General features: G+C 42.5%; 1 protein-coding gene across 1 annotated transcript in view; it reads left to right on the forward strand.

Moving 5' to 3' along the window:
* CEMIP (cell migration inducing hyaluronidase 1) overlaps positions 1-18,123 on the forward strand; it is a 54,305-nt gene that overhangs the window by 26,479 nt on the left and 9,703 nt on the right. The window contains exons 13-21 of the mRNA XM_057428003.1: positions 4,075-4,280; positions 7,414-7,483; positions 8,349-8,477; positions 9,054-9,139; positions 11,861-11,992; positions 13,889-13,924; positions 14,014-14,169; positions 15,687-15,867; positions 17,600-17,815. Of these exons, the coding sequence (XP_057283986.1) occupies positions 4,075-4,280; positions 7,414-7,483; positions 8,349-8,477; positions 9,054-9,139; positions 11,861-11,992; positions 13,889-13,924; positions 14,014-14,169; positions 15,687-15,867; positions 17,600-17,815 (1,212 nt within the window). The remainder of the gene's footprint in view (positions 1-4,074; positions 4,281-7,413; positions 7,484-8,348; positions 8,478-9,053; positions 9,140-11,860; positions 11,993-13,888; positions 13,925-14,013; positions 14,170-15,686; positions 15,868-17,599; positions 17,816-18,123) is intronic.

Here is an 18,123-nt window from a genome sequence, read left to right on the forward strand (position 1 = left end):
TTTTGACCTCTGTCCTAAGTTTATAACATGATCCTAAAATCCTAGCAAGTGAACACAGCTTCTAAAGAAAAAAGACATTCCACTATATAAATTACATAAGGCATTCAGGGTCATATGGCATCCTCCCAGTTCGAAGTCACCAGTACAGTGGCTTAGTATGCAATTAATGTGCAGAGTGTAAGGGCAGTGTTGCAGGATTCATTTGTCACACTATCATGGACTGTTGCTAATGACACCATAAAAACTTCCTCTGGCTGTGCAGAGGTTGCACAGCTGTTGGTGAGCTGCAGGCCAGCTAAAGCCCTGCTTTCTCCAAGTGATAACTGTGCCACGGAGGATTAATGGGCTAGAGATCCATCCATGTGCTCAGGCTTTTCCACCCAAGATGGCATGATGAAATTTAGACAGGCTGATGTAGCAGATGAAAGCAGCTTGATCCTCCTGCTGTTACTCCACAGCTACAATTCACTAAATGACCGTGCTTTGTCTCCATGACAAGGCACCCAAGAGAAATCTTAACATTTGGGGCAAATAATAAACATTAGTCAAGAATTGAATCCCTGTGGGTTATGGTTTACCAAAATGTGTGGATGCTAAACTCATAATATTTTACTTGTTTGTTTTCTATTTTAACTCTATGATTATTGCTGATAGTTAAAAGAAAGTCCCAGTGAAATAAAGCAACCTGAACAAGTTTGTTCAGTTGCATCACAGAAGATGTGCTCCAAAGGTTGCATCACTTAAATGTTGTTTCGTTGCTCCATGGTAGACATCTGCAATCAGCAGCTCCATGTCTCAATTCATCAGGTGATCCCACCACAATCTCCTCATCTGCCTTCTGACTCTAATTTCCTTCCTTTCCTCTTCCTTCTCCCCCAGATATATTCACAGACACCCACATGGGTCTCTGATGATTACAACAGTTATTCTGTACATTTCCTAGCTGCCTGTTATCTTCTTACTTGGGCAACACTACCTGTTTCTACATGCATGATCACCGTTTCTGCAAACAGACAAGCTCTGTCTTTCCCCAGGTAACATTCATTCCCTCTGAGATCAGGCAGAACCAAAGCATACTTCACTGAGGGAGTATTTGCCTTGATGATGTGCACAAACCACATTTTGGAAATAGCTGTACAAAAAAATCTAGCTGGGCTATTAAACCTCAGCATAGCACAGCACTTAATGATGTGCTTAACATGAAGCCATTGATTTCAGAGGGGCTTATTGCAGGGCTGTGGTTGAGTGCCTGTGCAAATGCTTTAACAAATGGAAGAGGGGCATCAGTTATTTTTAAGTGTCATTAAAGCAGGCTGGTAATTTGCATACAGGCTACCCTGCTTCCTTTGCTATCACTTCAGACACCTCATGTCACTTCAGAGATACTCATACTGAAAACATGAGCAGAAAACAGTGTCCAGTAATTCCTGATGACAGAAATGTTTTCCTGTGGGTCTGTACTCTGTGCTGAAAGTCACAATCTCAACATTAGCTCACTCCCATTGATGGGCTGTTCTGCACTTCTCTGCAAATTCGTACTCACTGGAGGACACAGAGGGTCCTTCTGGAAACAAACCTGTAGAAATTGTTTTCTCATCATAACTGTTGTTTGAAAATGCAATAGTTACCCAATGTTTTCTTTAATACATTTGCCATAAACCCACCTATTGCGCCACTGCAATACAGGGGATGAAACTTTGCTCTGATTCCCACTCTCTCCACTGGATCCCAGTATGCAAGATAAAAAAGAAACAGCCACTGGCAAGGGAAGTTAAGAGGAAGTCAAAAGAAAAAGAGTCTGGCAGAATTCAGGGGACAGCCATACTTCATTGAATATGAGGTTTTGCTGTCTAACTGCTTCAGTGGTATCTGCTGTTATTAATCCAGCTGTACTGCACAGCAATTGTTTTACCAAAAGTTCATTATCTGGTCATAAATTACTCAAGGTTAAAGTAAGATTATGGACTATTAGGAAGGTTTAAATCAAATTAAAAAATTAGATCCATTTGAGAAGTGATTTTGGAGCAAGCATCTTATTTGCTATCCAAGCATTTCAGTACTGGGCTTGTGCATGGAAACACGCAGAGGAAACTAAGAGCTGACTGAGAGATGAGATATGGGGAAAGTAATTTATAAAATGGAGAGTGACAAATGCATTGGGAACCAGGTCCCTGGCTGCTAACTCCATGTTGTTCTGTGGGCTTTCAGGAACGAGTTAGGAGAACACAGGGCATTCACTGGCTCTGAGTCCCTGTGCCAGTGAGTGCCTCTCTCTCTGCTTCACTCCTCTCACTATACCAGATGGGTTCCCCTGCAGTGTTACTCACACAAAGGTGGGCTCAAGTTTGGTCACTACAGGTTTTCCTGTCCCAGTCTTAGTGCAGCACTGTGCTGGAGAAATAAATGGCCATACAAAGCGGCTAACATTTCTCTAGGGAAACTGTTTCCATCATCTGAATGTCACAGCACCATTACTTATGTGTCTTTCCAGTATTACTGTTGTGTGAGAGAAAGCTAATAGGTATTGGTGGCAGTTTCTGTGCAATTCTGACATCTGTGTGGTTAAAAGACTTCCCCTACTTGTTGGAAAACTTCCTCTGAAGACAGCTCGTTCTCCTGAAATGTTCTTCTATCCTGAAAACCTTTACCATTACAAGGCTGGGACAGCTCACTCATCCAAGAAGGGACATTTTACACCTAATTAAAAAAGCCTAAACCTTGCAAAAGTTATCATATGATTAGATCAGTGAAGTTAGCAGTAAGTTTCAGTGAGATAGCTTAAAGGAATGCACCACTTTGCAGGTCAATTTAGCTGTGTTTAATTTACTGTGATGTTCAGAGATTTGAGTATTTACACTGGAGCATGGATGATACATAGTACATGTGTGTGCAGATGTAAGCTTGTAATAGGTTTGGCAAGCAAAGTGTTCCTTCTTATGTGAAAACATATTTGTAATCATTTCAACACTAGTCCTGGGATTTTATTTGAAATTGGTGCTCCTTGCCTTGAGAATGAGGCATGGATATGATTCAAGAGTCTCAGGCCAGCTTACAAAGGTAATTCAGACACTTGAGCACCCAGCTCTCCCAACAACACCATAAAGAACAGGTCTTCTATCCAGTTCAAGATTATCTTTTGCCCCTTGGTAATTGTTGTTTCATCAGAAGCACATGTAGAAACACACAGGTGTCAGGCTAACCTTTGCCAGGAAGGTTTCCGAAGTCCAAGGTGGCTGATGGGTGATGGCTGATGGGAGAGCAAGGAGGGAGCTCAGGAGTGCCAGCCATTCATCTTGCCAGTGGAGACCGGAAATTCATTTTCCATGTCTCAGACATATCCACTAACTGACTTGCTGGACACAGTGTGTCCAAGGGCTGTTGTTTCCCAGCCAGTCCTAGCCTTATGCTTTGAATTCACATATCTGCTCCTGAAATTGTTTTCTCAGATCTATCAGTGATGTGATGGGTATTGTTATGCCCAATACAACAATGTCCCAATGTTAACAACATTCAAACCAAAAGCAGAGCATCATTAACACCAGCTGATATGTCTCAGGGTCAAGTAAAGCTTCTGTCAACAACTTGGAGAAAAGGATCAGGTCAAACCTAAAACAAGCCAGCCTGTCTGGAAAACAACTTGCCGCCTTTGTGATAGCCTGAAAAAATATTTTTTCAGCTCGGCTGCATTTTTCAGATGCACTTTATGTGCTGCCCATGGAACTCCACATGAAGATGAATGAGCCCAGATGTGACTTGAACATCTAATGTCCTCCATTCACCCCCCACCCTGTGTTTTTTCCAGCCTCATGCTAAGGCAGTCTCTGATTTCACAAACAAACATAAGAATGGAATGAGCATTTCCTAGGTGATGACAAATTCTAATTACGTGTTGGAATTATTGCTTAGACTATGAGCTTTTAGGAGCAGAGAACGATCTTGGTTTTGGTTTTCCTTATACACCCTGAGTTCAAGAGGGTACTGAGTTTCCTATGTACCATTGCCGTAAAGTTTCTTATTATTATGCAGTGGCTGAAGCACAAAACCTGAACACTGACCTTTGCTTTGTACATGCAGGTGAAGGATGCTGTGGGTTATGATGCACTGGGCCATTGCTTCTTTACAGAGGATGGCCCAGAAGAGCGCAACACATTTGATCACTGCCTCGGACTGCTTGTTAAACCTAGCACTCTGCTCCCCTCTGACCGAGACAGCAGGATGTGCAAGCTGATCACAGAGGGTGCTTACCCAGGGTACATCCCTAAACCCAGGCAGGACTGTAGGTGAGTGGGAGCCTTCCTTTTCCTATTTCTATTCTTTGCAGGACTTAGCCATAAAAGATGGCACTCTGTGTATTTGATTATGTAGTCCTTCTCTGTAGAGGTCTGGGCTGCATGTCCCAAAGGTTGAGAGAGCAGTCTGCTTGCGATCTTTATACTTGTGCTATTCAGATGCCTACACACCTAGGGTGTAATTTTCATTTTTACCATAAAGTCAATTGAGAGTGTTCCTACCTCAGATACTGAAAATCTCATTCAAAGGACATGGTGATGCCTTGTGCATTATGGACACTTGATCCCAATGGCTCAGAAAAAGGTTGCTGAGTTCAGAATGGGCTGAGTTCTGACATTTGTGCTCATCTCAAATGGTAGCTGATTTTGAAAAGACTGCTGATAATTCAGAAGTCATTATTTGTGAAGAATGACTCCTGTTTAATGCTAAAGCATTGGTGTTATGCATTCATATGGCAGTCTGCCCAACTGTGGAGTGAAACTAAAATGATATAATAAATGCAGTTTAGCACTGAATTGGAATTTAGTAAAAGATCGAAGACTGTATACTCCCATTGGACCTGTAATAATTTGTCTATACATGAGCTCATTAAAATGTTTCTGAGAGAGCTCCTCAAAACTTCTATTTGCCACAAACACTGTATTAAACATTTGCAACAAGAAGGGATTTTACAAGTTCTTTTTGCAGTTCTGTTGCCTTGTAGAAAAAAATCAGGTGAAATACAGAAGAAACAACAACCAGCTGGGCCACACAGTTAAACATTAGAATTCTTTCTTAGAGGAATTGATGGGTTCTTTAGCAGTAATTTTAAAGCACAGATTAGAGGATGCCAGTCACAAACACTGTAGTTGTAGTTGATCCTGTCGTAAGGTAGGGTATAGGCTCACTGAGCTCCTGAAGGCCATTCTAGCCATTCTTTCCATGATTTGCCAGCTGGTTTTCTGCCCCAAAATCAAGGTGCACAACTTGGAAAGTTATTCATTGCTAATTAATAGCTGCTCAGGGAACCTGCTCATTTTGATGCGTATCAGGCAGTTAATTAGGTTTCTTTTTCTTCCCATGTCTCCCTGACTCTTCTTGAGAGACCACTAAACTCTTACAGTAAAACCTGTGTACTTAGCAGCTAGGCAACCAGATCCCCAGCTGTAGTCCAGGGAGCGTAGCAAATGGTCTGGAGCAGACCTGTGGAACCACATTGTTCTCAGAGCATTTTCTTTTAAAAGCTGGACATCAAACTTGCCTTTAAGAATTTAAAATTGATGGTGGATCATCTTGAGGACAAGGCCCCTGTGCAACAGAATGGGAGGTCTTCCACAGTGAAGATTTGTCTTGAGACCACAGAATGTTGGTGCTGTGTTGAAGCTGCTGGGAGACAGGGACGCTTCTGCTAATAGTCCAGATTTTTCTCCAGGAATTTATTCTTAAAAAACACTCAAAACCTGGAAGAGCTAAATTTCTGATCAACAAAAAGTTAGGGAAAAATTCTTTGGAGCCAGACTTCCATCCTGAAAATTAGACAGAAGCTGATTGATGGCTAACAGTGAAATGTCTTCAGGGAATTTCTTTTATTTGGAAATACTCTCAATCTGCTGAACCTGTATCAGTATCACCCTTCTGTCCTCAGAACAAACTGGAGTTTTGTCCAAAGAAACATATTTTTAGCTTTGCAGTTTGGCAAGCGAAAGAGATGAATTCATGCAATGCTCTTTTTCACATCTGTGCATGTTTATAAATTACACTTAACGTCTCCATTCATAAAATAAGAGTTGATCAGCCATTGTGCTCATTTTCCACTGATAATTCATTTAATAGTCAGAGGGACATATTTTGTGTCATCATTGAAGACTGTTATATGAAAAATGAATGATAGGCAGAGGTCTAATGAAAAGATCCTACAGTACTTTGATCTGCCATGTTTTGCTATTTAAAGGAATTTGAGGTCTAATCAGAAAAATAGCTTGTTTTGCACTGAGGTCATGCAAGTGCATGAGTACACTAATGCTAACCGTGGGGCAGCAGCCAAGGCACCCAGTGCAGGGATGATGGATGAGCAGCAGCTGCGGCTCCGTCAGCTTGGAAGAGGCAGGAAGGAAGCCACTGGCAGAAATTAAGACAATAGGATTGTGCCAAATGACACAGTAACCTGCTCAATCCACATGGCTCTGGGGAGCAAGACTGGGCTGAATGACAGGTCATTGTGGAAATATAATGTCCGTGCCCTTGCCTACACAGTCAGAGTAATCTCAATAATCTCAAAATGTTTCTTTCTAGGCCAGTTGCATGCCAAAAATACAGAAAAAAAAAAAGCTATGTTTTCATGATAAAATCACACAAACAGAACTTCATCTTAGGTCAGCAAAATCAGTTGGCCTAAAGCCCCCATGAAGTCCTTCATAGCAAAGTTAAAGTAGACATACGGGTTCCATCAGTTCAGCCCCTACAGGAGGACAAATCTCACTCAGGACATTCAGGGAGCCAGTCTGCTGGTTGTAAGTGCTGGCTATTCTCCTCCCAGAGTTATGTGCCTGTTGGTTAATAAATACTGTATGTCACAGGATGGACAGTGATGGATTGATCTTTCCTCCTTGATGGGAATCTTTCCATTAAGAGTCTTTTATGTGCATTAGACAAACTGAGTCCTTTTGTCCTAAAAGCAATGCATAGGAGGGTGGCAAATAAAGTTAATGAATCACAGCAGCTCATGGAAAAGTCAGGTACTGGGGTGCACTTGGAAAGCCCTTAAGAGGCAATTTGTTGGGTCTTTTGATTAAACGAGTTTCTGAGGGCTTATTTGGGGGCAAAGTTCCTTTCTGTGACTTGTGCAACATATTTACCTTATCATAAAACATGATTGACATCTGACAGCTTCATAGCAGGCTTGGAATTGCAGTTGAAATTCCTCATTTAATGCTCAGGGTTTTAAAAGATAAGGCCATGCTCTCTGTCAAACTGCAGAGGACACGTGGTATGAGAAGAGAAAGGAAAAACAACATTCCCTTTGGCCCCTAGACAGGAACTCTTATCTGAGGAGGTATCTGCCCTGTACTGGCAGAGTTGATCAGTGACTCTGGTGTGTGCTCAGAGTGTCATCTTTATGTTATGTTTTGTTTTCCTGACCTGCAGTGCTGTATCCACCTTCTGGATAGCCAACCCACACAACAACCTGATAAACTGTGCAGCCGCTGGATCTGAAGTGAGTGCAGAAGTTTTTTATTTGGGAACAACCCAAACTGGTTACAGCCCTGCAAGGCTCTTGCTGGAATAAAACCTGCTCCTGTGACACAGGCATTTTTGAAATGTGGCTCAATTGAGACAGATATTAACATGGCTGGTGCCCCCAGTGAAAAACAACACTTCTCTTTTCGCTCCACACTTCTTGCACTTGCTGTTTCTAGAGCTGGATGACTTTAACAAAAGTTCCCAGCCTTTGCACAGGGTGCAGCCTGAATAAATGAAATAAATGTGACTGTGGAGTCCCAGTGAAGTCTTTGGCAATGATTCTGCTGATGGCAGGACAGTAATGGTGCCCTGAAATTTCAATCAGCACCAATGCCAATTCCACAGGAATTCTTGGTCACATCAGGAGCCTTTATTTTCCTACTAAGACAAATAAACAAGCTAAATAAGCCTTAAACAAAGAGATATGATTTTCCCCAAACTTCCAAACCTGAATACCTGGATTAGGGCTCCTAGACACATTTTTAGGCAACTGAATAAAAATTATCTGATTTTTAAGATCCTATGCAGTGATAGGAGGATATCTCTGTGTGTGTGTGTGTGTGTGTGTGTGTGTGTTAAGTATTTCAAATTCTTGCTTATAGCTTCGATATAGATGTCAAAGCTTAACTTAAGACCCCTTGGAGATATGAGACTGTGAATGTGAATGTACATGCGTGTCAAACACTGCTGCATATAGTAACACAGGTCAATGCTGCTAGCTGTGATTTGTCCTGAAATCTTCTAGCTTACATCTTATGGCTTTACTGACAATTCCTTGGGCTAATGTAGACCAGCAAAGAAGCTCAAGCAAAGTCTCAGATGTCCATTTTCTTTCTCAGGAAACAGGCTTTTGGTTTGTTCTGCACCATGTGCCAACAGGGCCATCAGCGGGCATGTATTCCCCCGGCTACTCGGAGCACATGCCGATGGGGAAATTCGTCAACAACCGTGCGCATTCCAACTACCGGGTGAGTCTGCACGCAATGGGAACGCTGCCCCGAAATAAACACCATCTTCTCACTTCAGCTCTTTGGGTCTGCAAGCGATTAATGCCTGTGCTTTCTGTTTCACTGAAAGTTACTGCAGGCTTGGTTGTGTCTGCAGATAAAGCAGCTTGTGTGCTGGCACAGGAGCTCTCAGAGTTGGCCAGCACCTGCTTCACTTGACTCTTGAGCATTCAGAGAGGTTCTTCGCCCTGCTCAGGCTGCTCCTCTGCTTCTACACTCCTAAAATAGTGCCTCCAGGAGCATCTATTGGCAGCTTGTCTAATTATAGACCTCAACTGCCAATGTTAGCAATTAACTGAACAGCTTCTGGAGGGATAAATACAGGCCACTGTGTCTAATTGCCTTCACTTTACTTATTTACCCATAGCATGCCAGGTAGTGGGGCTGTGTTGTAGTGTTGTGGGGTGCTTTAGGCTGCAGAAGCAGTTATTAGGCTCATGAGAGTTACTTCAGCTTAGAACAATTGGAGGTAGAGCTTGGAGATGGAAAGAACTGTAGAATATATAAATATACTGTAATATTGCATTTCTCTTTTAGGCTGGAATGATCATCGATAACGGCGTTAAAACTACTCCTGCCTCCGCCAAGGATAAGAGACCTATCCTGACTCTGATTTCTGGAAGGTAAAGTGTTTTGCACAGGAAACAAACCTTTTGGTTTGGAAAAGGTTTCTCTATAGCACTGACTGAAAGCTGTGAAATTGCCCCAGAGAAAGCTGACAAGAATCATGGCAATGCCTCTGGGGTGGCTTTTATTGAGGAAAGGTCTTCATTTAGATTTACCAAACTTCATTTTCTCTATTCCCATTCCTAAGGAACCCGCAGCATCCACATGCTTCCTGTTTGTCCTTCCTCTTTAGCTCTAGCTGAGCTGGCATGGATGATACATCTGCTCTAGGGTGTTCAGCTAATTTTTGCCCCAGTGGGACAGAACTTGCTGCAAGAACTTCTAGGAATAAGAAATTAAAGTATTTCCTGGGAATGCTGTTGATTTTCTTCATTGTTTCAGAACCTGCTTGAACAGGGAGTGCTTATGTAATGCAGCTCATACTTTGAGTTCAAATTTCTGTTTCGTTCCAAATCTGCCACTGTAGTAATAGTAATAGCTAAAAACACAGAGTGATGCTTTATCCCTTGTGCTGTGCACAGCCTCTCTGTGGCATCATGGAGTTCTTTAGAAATACTGGAAGCCTCTCTATAGAATGTATCATATCAGCACACCTACCATGGTCTGGTGGTTTCTGGGAATCCCCCCTCTTTCTCTGAAGCTGATCCTGTTGAGGAGGCTGATGGAAGCAGGGGGCTTCTTGCAGGCAAGTGTAATAGCATAAGGACTGCACTTGCACCCTTTTATCTCATTAAAGGTTGTCTCTGGCTTTTAACTTAGTTGCCAATTCCATCAAGAGAAAAGGACTTAAATATTCTCAAATTTCATCGTTTTCTTTCTGGCAGACCAATAACCTCAAGTTGCACCCAACCTGCATTTTCCAACAACTGGGTTTTTTGACAGAAGAAACCATGTAGGGAAGAAAAACCCTCTGAAAATCTCTGCTCAGCAGGGAAGAATGGCAGCTTTTTCCTTTCCTCTTTTCCACCTCTGGGGTGTGGGTTACCCAGATTGCTTTAGTCATGCACTGAGCAAGCACTGCAGGGGTGGGATCGGTCCTCCTCCCCATGGGAACCCAGTCAGCACCTCAGATATCGGTTATCCCATGATCAGCATCACCCCAGTGCCCTGCCTAGTAGCTGAAGCTAAAAGGTGTTCAAAAGTGACTATTATTTACATTATTTTAATACTCAATTAATTGAAATTGTTAATTCAATGATAAAAGCAACCGCTAAAAATTAACTTATTAAGATCAGTCTGCTCTGCAAATACCTCCAAATTCTCTTGGGAGCCTGATGCTGGTTTTCCATATAGCTTGGGAAACTGCCTGCTGCCACAGGCACAGTGAGTGATTACAAAAGGCAATTTGTCCCCTGCCATACAAGGGCAGGAATGACCCTGGGAAGCCAAGCAATTCATAATGCAGTCATGTTTATGCTCGGGGATTGCCAACCAGCACAAGTTGCACCTTAGATTATTTATGTCATTTTCCACTTTTCATGTATCAAGACTGAAAGATCAAATAAATTAGTATAGCTGGACTGGCTGGGGCGAACTTGGAGGTTGGTTGAACAGAGTTGGAGAGTATTCTGCATTCTGCATTAAACGTCTGAGTCAAATTCTGTTCCCTGTAGTTTTCCTCCAGTTATACGTGGATGTGAATGAAACTGGAATCCATCTCAAAATCTGTATTTAACAATGTCTGTGGAATTCACAAGGGCTGATACTAAATCTTTCTCTGAAAGCAAATTCACAGTGATGAAACTGCCAAAGCAATATTCATTTACTGGAACACTATCAGCCTGATGCTCAGTTTTAGATTGATATGATGGCTTATTAAGCAAAGCAAAGTGCTATTGAATATCTGTTAGTGATCTGACAGCTTGGCCTTGCTACTCATTGGTGAGGCATGAATTTTAATCTCTGGACCATCCGTTTCTGGCACTGAGTTGGATGTTCATCTGTCAGGTTTTCTAAGCCATGTAGTATGATGGAAGATGCTCCTCCAGTAGCAAAAGGGAGAGCTGTGCCTCAGGATGTGCTGAGCTCAGATAGCTGACCTCAGCATCATCACAGTGAGCCAGACCCTTGCTCAGATCCTGTGGCCCAAGCAGTGGCTGACAGGCAGCATCTGAGGGCACACATTGCTGTGGTTTCCACTGGTGTCTTCTTTTTTTCCTGTATCAGGACAATATTTCATCATACTTGGGAACTTCAGAGTTAATAAATCTTGTACGTGTGTCCTGGGTAATGTATAGTGGGAATAGTAAAGGACATATGCTCCTGATGTTTGAATTCCTTTCCACTGCAAGGAAAATTTGGCAGTGGTATTCATTGCCACAGTACAGCCAAGGTTAGGAGATAAGAATGCTCAAAAGGGAAAACAAAAGGATATTTTTCTAAATAACAGGAATATACTAAAGGATAACAGGGATTAAAAAAAATATATCTTAGACTTTTGGGAGCAGTAATAAACTTTCCATGCTTTCAGCAATATATCAGCAATACAATAATGGAAAGGTGAAAGGAAACTTGGAGTGGGTCTTTACAACTGCCTTGCCTGGACCGTTCTTCCCTTGGCAGACGGGTCTGGCCATCACTGCTGAACTAGACATGCTACTTGGATGGACTGTTGTCCCAGAGCTGCTGCAGAGTTAGCATAAACCAGATGTTTAGTGGGGCCGTGCACCAAGCAAGGCCCCCTTCCCTTTCCAACCCTTCTCTCCTTCTGGTTACAGATACAGCCCCCACAAAGATGCCGATCCTTTGAAGCCCAGGGAACCTGCAATAATTGAGCGCTTTATTGCCTACAAGAACCAGGATCACGGGGCCTGGCTGCGGGGTGGAGATGTGTGGCTGGACAACTGCCAGTGAGTTTTGCCTTATTTCAACTCTGAGAGTTCAGCCTGGTGTTTATGATGAGCATAGCTGTGGTTCAAGCTATTTGTATCACTTTGCACCTTTCATATGGCTAAGATTGAAATACAGATGAAACGTTAAATAAACACAGGCATTATTTTACACAAACAAAACCTGCTTTGTCTCAACCAAAGAACCCCCAGATTGTTTCTCCGTGTGATGCTGATCAGCATTTAAAAATAGTCACATACACACAGATAAAAAAAACTAAAAATAAAACCTATTTTTTATACAGGGAAACGAGGTGCTTTGAAAAGAAAGCAGCAAAATCCATCACCTTCTGGTTTTATGTGGCTTACTCTTATGCTGAATAAGCAAGTACTGACAAAGCAGACATAAAACTATGCATCACAGCAGCAAGGGAGAGTCTGGGCAAGTGCCTGTTGTGCTCTTTGAAGGCCATTTCCTGCACTGGTCAGAGCAGATATTTGTTTTCCACTTGAAAGCAGATGATCTTCTACAGTTTCTTTTGCTGAGCCAGGCTCTTGGTATCAACCTCAATGAAGAAGGAGGAAAAGGAAAAAGCTACTTTACGAGGCATATTGCGGTAACTGTAGTAGAAATAGCTGTCATGCCGTTATCTGGTGTCCAGTTCCTGGCCATAGCTGCCTTACCTTCGAGTGACCCAAACCTTTTAAAGCAACCAGCAGCATAGTTGGCTCTAGCAACCGGTCGGGTTGGCAAGTATGAGGCTGTAGCAGAACAGTCAGAAATACAATACTGAGTAATACAGTTTGTGCTTTTTATGAACTTATGAACCAGAAGTATCTAGCCCACTGAATGGCCAGCAAGTGTTGCCTTACAGATCACACTCGTGTCATTAAGGCATTTACATTGCTCATGGGACAAATGCAGTATGTGGAGATTGCTAAAAGACCTAGTGCTTTATCAGTTTCCAGCAGGAAACCTGTAAGTGTATGTGAATTCCAGGAAGCATCATCAAACTGTAATTGTCTTTATAGCCACAGGAGCTTCCATTCCTGTTGCTACAAAGACTTATGTATTACATTAGCAAACCAAATATTAATGTGGCGGGCAGTATATGAACTACGGTGCGTGCCGTTGCGGCTGGAAAAGGCAAGCGGAGGCGATACCGTGGGAAGGGCTGCCACCTACAGACAGAAGCAGGCCAAAGCTGGGTTTGCTCTGCTGAGGTCTCCGATTTGACACCATCAAGAATGACAAACTATCCTATTAATTGTACGCTTCCTATAAGCAGGAGTCATGGACCAACAGTTGTGATTTATCTCATCTAAAAGCTTGGAATTTCAGCAAAATAGAAAAACATTTTAATCTTTTTTTCTAATTATTATTTTTTTTTAATAAGTAAGATCTGATCTCTATGTCCTGTTGATGAAAGAGAAGCCAAACTCCCTGTTTTTCTAACAGTTCCCCTTGTAAAGTTTTTTTATATGGAAGCAGTATGTGATACGTGAACATGGGAACACAGAAGTGTGTGTAAGGCAAAGCACTATTAAATAATAAAAGCTAGCTGGAGTGAGAGATAAGCATGATATTTTACCTAAGAGTGAAAAGAGCATGGTCATTAGACACAGGGAAAAAGCTTTATGAGATAAGTAAACTATGCCTAGTAATCTCTGGCTTAACCTCAGCAGCACTCGGGTACACATCTGCTGCTTCATGTGATCTGCATATACTGCAAGAAGTGCCAAAAGAGATTTTCCACAACCAGAGAACAAACCTGGAAAAGCCTGAGTTCCCCCATGAGCACTGCTCAGTAATTCAACCCTGCTGTCCTCTACCTCATTGCTTTAGCTATTTCAGTTTGACATGATAAACCAAACCAAACCCAAACCTCTTCTGAAGCATCTCTCTTCTCTTTGCAGGTTTGCTGACAATGGCATTGGCCTGACCTTGGCGAGGTAAGTGTGGTGCAGGATGTGCTGCAGCCTGGGGCATGGCTGGTGGGATGATGTGAGCACCCCCTTCACCTCCAGCCCTTCCTTCACAGTGGTGGGACTTTTCCTCATGATGACGGCTCAAAGCAAGAAATCAAGAACAGCCTGTTTGTTGGTGAGAGTGGAAACCTGGGCACTGAGATGATGGATAACGAAATCTGGGGACCTGGAGGTCTGGATCACAGAGGAAGGACCCTGCCCATTGGCCCGTAAGTTCAGCTCAGCACATCAAAGCACTCACTATTCCCACTCTCAGTGCAAGCTCCAGCCCAATGTGGTTTCTTCAGTGCTGTTCAGTTTAATAACCATTACACAGAAAGGATTTGGTTTCATGTCTCCCGATCCCCAAAATCCTCACTGTGCAGCTGCTGCTGGCAGGTACATACTTGCAGGCTGCCAAGACAGCATCAGACTCCTCTTTCCTTCCCCCTCTCCTTTAAAAACAGAGTTGAGAAGGCAGAAAAAAGACTGTGTGCTAGCTGGGCACTTCTGTATATGTGGTCAGCAGCGGTTGAGCAATGCGGCAGTCTCCAGGCAAGCCAGCTGCCAGGAAGGCTCATAGAAGCCCTTCTCTGGGTTTGAACTGCCCCAGATGTGGTCACAAATGTCCTCAGAGCTGCTGTTACTATTGCTGCTGTGCTTACAGGAATTTGATGCCTTTGTTAAACAGTCTTGAAATGGCCAGTGAACTGCATGTGTGGCCTCTTCCTAGAGCTTAGTCCTACGGATCGGGTTGCAATAATGTTTTATTGTTATTCCTAAGAACACAGTTATCCTAACAGCAGCCTTAAAGTGAGCAACCAGCTATGCTGGTTTTTTTTCCTGATGTATTATATGCCTCAGCTTTGCTTGTCAATGATACAGCAGGCTTATTATCAACTACAGTAATAATGAAAACCCCATCTGCTACAGCTCTGCTTCTAATATCCTTTATGTATCTCATCTTGGGTGTTGTGTATAGAAACTCAGAGAGACAGAACAAACGAAAAGGAGGAAATGGGTCTTGTCTAAGGGAAGACATTCAAGTGAGGAAGGGATGAAATTTATTTATCATGAGTGAAATGTGAAACATCTTATCTTAGCCTTTTAAGGAGTTTAAGCATCTCATTCACTTAGTGTGAAAAATGGTGTTCTCTTTACTTTGCAGATGATAACAGAAAAGGCTGTTAATAAAGGGTCATTAGTCTGCCCCTTCACCTCTTTTCAACCCTATAGATTGTAAGACCTTTTCTTCTTTTCAAATCTATTTTTTATTGCAGCTGAGCTGCACTGTTTCTCTCCAAGTTCCTTTGAAAGATGTGATGGGACTTCATTTAGCCCTGCCATTACTCAACCCAAGGAGTCTGAGCGGCTCTGATGAGTTTCAGGTTTCACTGCTGCAGAACTCATTTCTGATAGCAGACATGACTTTATTCATTTTTAGGTCAATGCTTTGGCACTGCTTTAAGTTCCTTCCCTGGAGAAGCAGAGAACAAATAAAGATGATCTGTTCAGACATGAGAAAACTGGAGCTGAACTTGCAAGGATAAGAGGACTTTACAGACCTAAAAAGGAGGGAAATCCCTCCTCTTCCAAAACATGAACTCAGGAGTCATCCTAAGGGATGCGAAAAATGAAAGCAGCTGAGAAACAAGTGCTGTGGGACTGTACATGTCTAGAATACATTCTTATCCTTGTGCTATTGTCTCATGACCATGTCTCTCTGTCTCCTCCAAATATGTTTTAGAGATTTTCCCATTCGAGGGATTCAGTTCTACGATGGACCCATCAATGTCCAGAACTGCACGTTCCGCAAATTCGCTGCCCTGGATGGCCGGCACACCAGCGCCCTGGCCTTCCGCCTCAACAATGCCTGGCAGAGCTGCCCCAACAACAACGTCACCGACATTCATTTTGAAGATGTCCCTGTGAGTTATCCTTCTCAGAAAGGCCTTTTCCCCTTGGCTTGGAAATGGGGCTGTGGGCAAAAAAGGTAGTAGCAGCCTTTAGGAGGAAACACGAGATCTTCAAAAGGTTTCTTCTTGTCTTTAGCAGAAGTTTAACAAAGAGGGCACAGCTAAGAAAGACAATATTGGATGGATGAAATAACAGGAAAAATCCAATTCTCTGACAGGTTTGCAGTAAACCAGAAACAGGCATCAGTTTCAAACAAAATAATAATGACATTTAAGTGAAAATAATTTCCATTTCTGTATGTCTCAGAAACTGTGAAACAGGGAGAAGAATCTGAACCTTTATTTTCACCATCAGTATAATATTAAAGCAACAACACAATGAAGTCTCTTATGGAAGGTCTAACTCACCTAGAAGCAGAAAATACTGATTTTTGGAAACAGCCAGTGAAATTGAGCAGATACAGAGTAATTCTGCAGCCCTGCACACCAGGGTAATTCCATGGACTCTAGTTCTGCAGACATAAATGAGAGCAGAGCCTAGCCAAAAAGGGTCTGCCAAACTTTGAATTACAATATGAACTTCTGGGTGCTGGTCTGAACCTGTCCCGGGGTCTGTGCTTTTGAGTTATTTTTGTATTTGATTGCACAGATATGTCCTAACTGGTTTGCTGAGGTTCACCTCTAGCAGCTGTTAAATCCAACTGCCAACCATTGCAAACAAATAAATAAATACATGTGGTTGGGCCTGAAATGATTTGGGCTGCCTAACTTAAAAAAAACTAGCAGACTTGCTTGGATGTCAGGAAAAGTGCTGACTAGCAATCCCTGTGCCAAACGGGATGGGAAAGGCAAAATTCCCCTAGAAGTTTTGATTGGTTCTTCTCTCACATTGCACCAGGCAGGCTGGTGACATGACATTTATTTACGCTGGATAAAAATATCACTCAGAAGTTGCTTGAGCAGCCATTTCCCATGGGAGGGTACTGATTATTCCCAGAATCAGTGTGGGTTTGTGTGGCTTTAGAACCCTAAAAAGATATTGGGAGACAATGTGAAGTGGCTCTAGTGAAATCATCCCCTTTCCTGAACCTTCCTCCAGAATTTTAAAACAAACCTCATAGCTGAGGCTGAAATCCTGTTTATTTCACCCTGTCCCACATAGTCAGAAGGGAAGCCTGTGTCTGCTCTGTCTGACCCATCAAACACACCTTTTAAATGTGTGACCCAGCTCTACACGGACTTAAGGCTTAACAAAGAGGCAGCATGCAGGCAGACAAAATCCTAATATGCCTGTACCAAATGGCACTGATGTTCCAGCCAAGTAACAAGATCAGCTCAGCTCAGTAGAAAATGATTTTGGTGCTTCCATCTTTGGATGGTCAGTTTCAGAATTTCGTAGTTTTATTACCACATAAGTGCTATCTCAGAAGACTTACAACCCCAGCTTTATCTGCAGTCATGGGGTTGAGCCATTGAACATCAAGCCTACAATGTGTCAAAGCTGAGCATCCAGAATCTGTGGCCATTTAAAGAGTGGTGATGTTAGTGCATACACAGATTTCTTCATGCAGGAATTGACATAGAAACCCAACACTATTTCTTGTCCAAGCTACTTTTCAGTGCCAAATAAAGTCAGAAAAAGGGTCCTTTGAGCCACTCTAGTGACCATAACCACCCTTTGCTGTGTACTCTAAGTGATGAATTCCTTTGTGGAGATGTAAATGCGTTTCACTGTTTTGTTTAGATTACCTCAAGGGTCTTCTTTGGAGAACCCGGCCCCTGGTTCAATGATCTGGATATGGATGGTGATAAAACATCAGTTTTTCATGATGTGGATGGCTCTGTATCAGAGTATCCAGGCTCATATCTGATAAAAGAAGATAACTGGTTAATCAAGCACCCTGACTGCATTGACGTACCCGACTGGAGAGGTTCCATCTGCAGTGGACACTTTGCGCAGGTAAAGCTGCTTATCTTGCAAGTATTGTTATCCCTTTATTTTAAATTTCTTGGCACTGTAAAGCTTAACCTTTAGAAACGGCCTTTCTTCAGGGTGCTCAGTGTTTGTTTGTCTGTGCAGGTGGTTTTGAGCATGAGGATACTGTGGTACATTTTCAGATGCTTTGGCCTTGACTGCTAACAGCTCTAACAACTTCTGCCTGAACTCCCTTAAGAGCTCCGTGAGCATTAACAGATTAATATTCATAAATCTATGGGCTGTCAGCTAGTTATTTTTCCTTGATTTAAGGAGGGAAGTGTTACCCACAA

The sequence above is a fragment of the Pezoporus wallicus genome, unplaced genomic scaffold (genome assembly GCF_028554395.1).
Source record: "Pezoporus wallicus isolate ANWC-B61680 ecotype Strahan unplaced genomic scaffold, APGP_CSIRO_Pwel_v1 contig_3952, whole genome shotgun sequence".
NCBI classification, from domain to species: Eukaryota; Metazoa; Chordata; class Aves; order Psittaciformes; family Psittacidae; genus Pezoporus; species Pezoporus wallicus.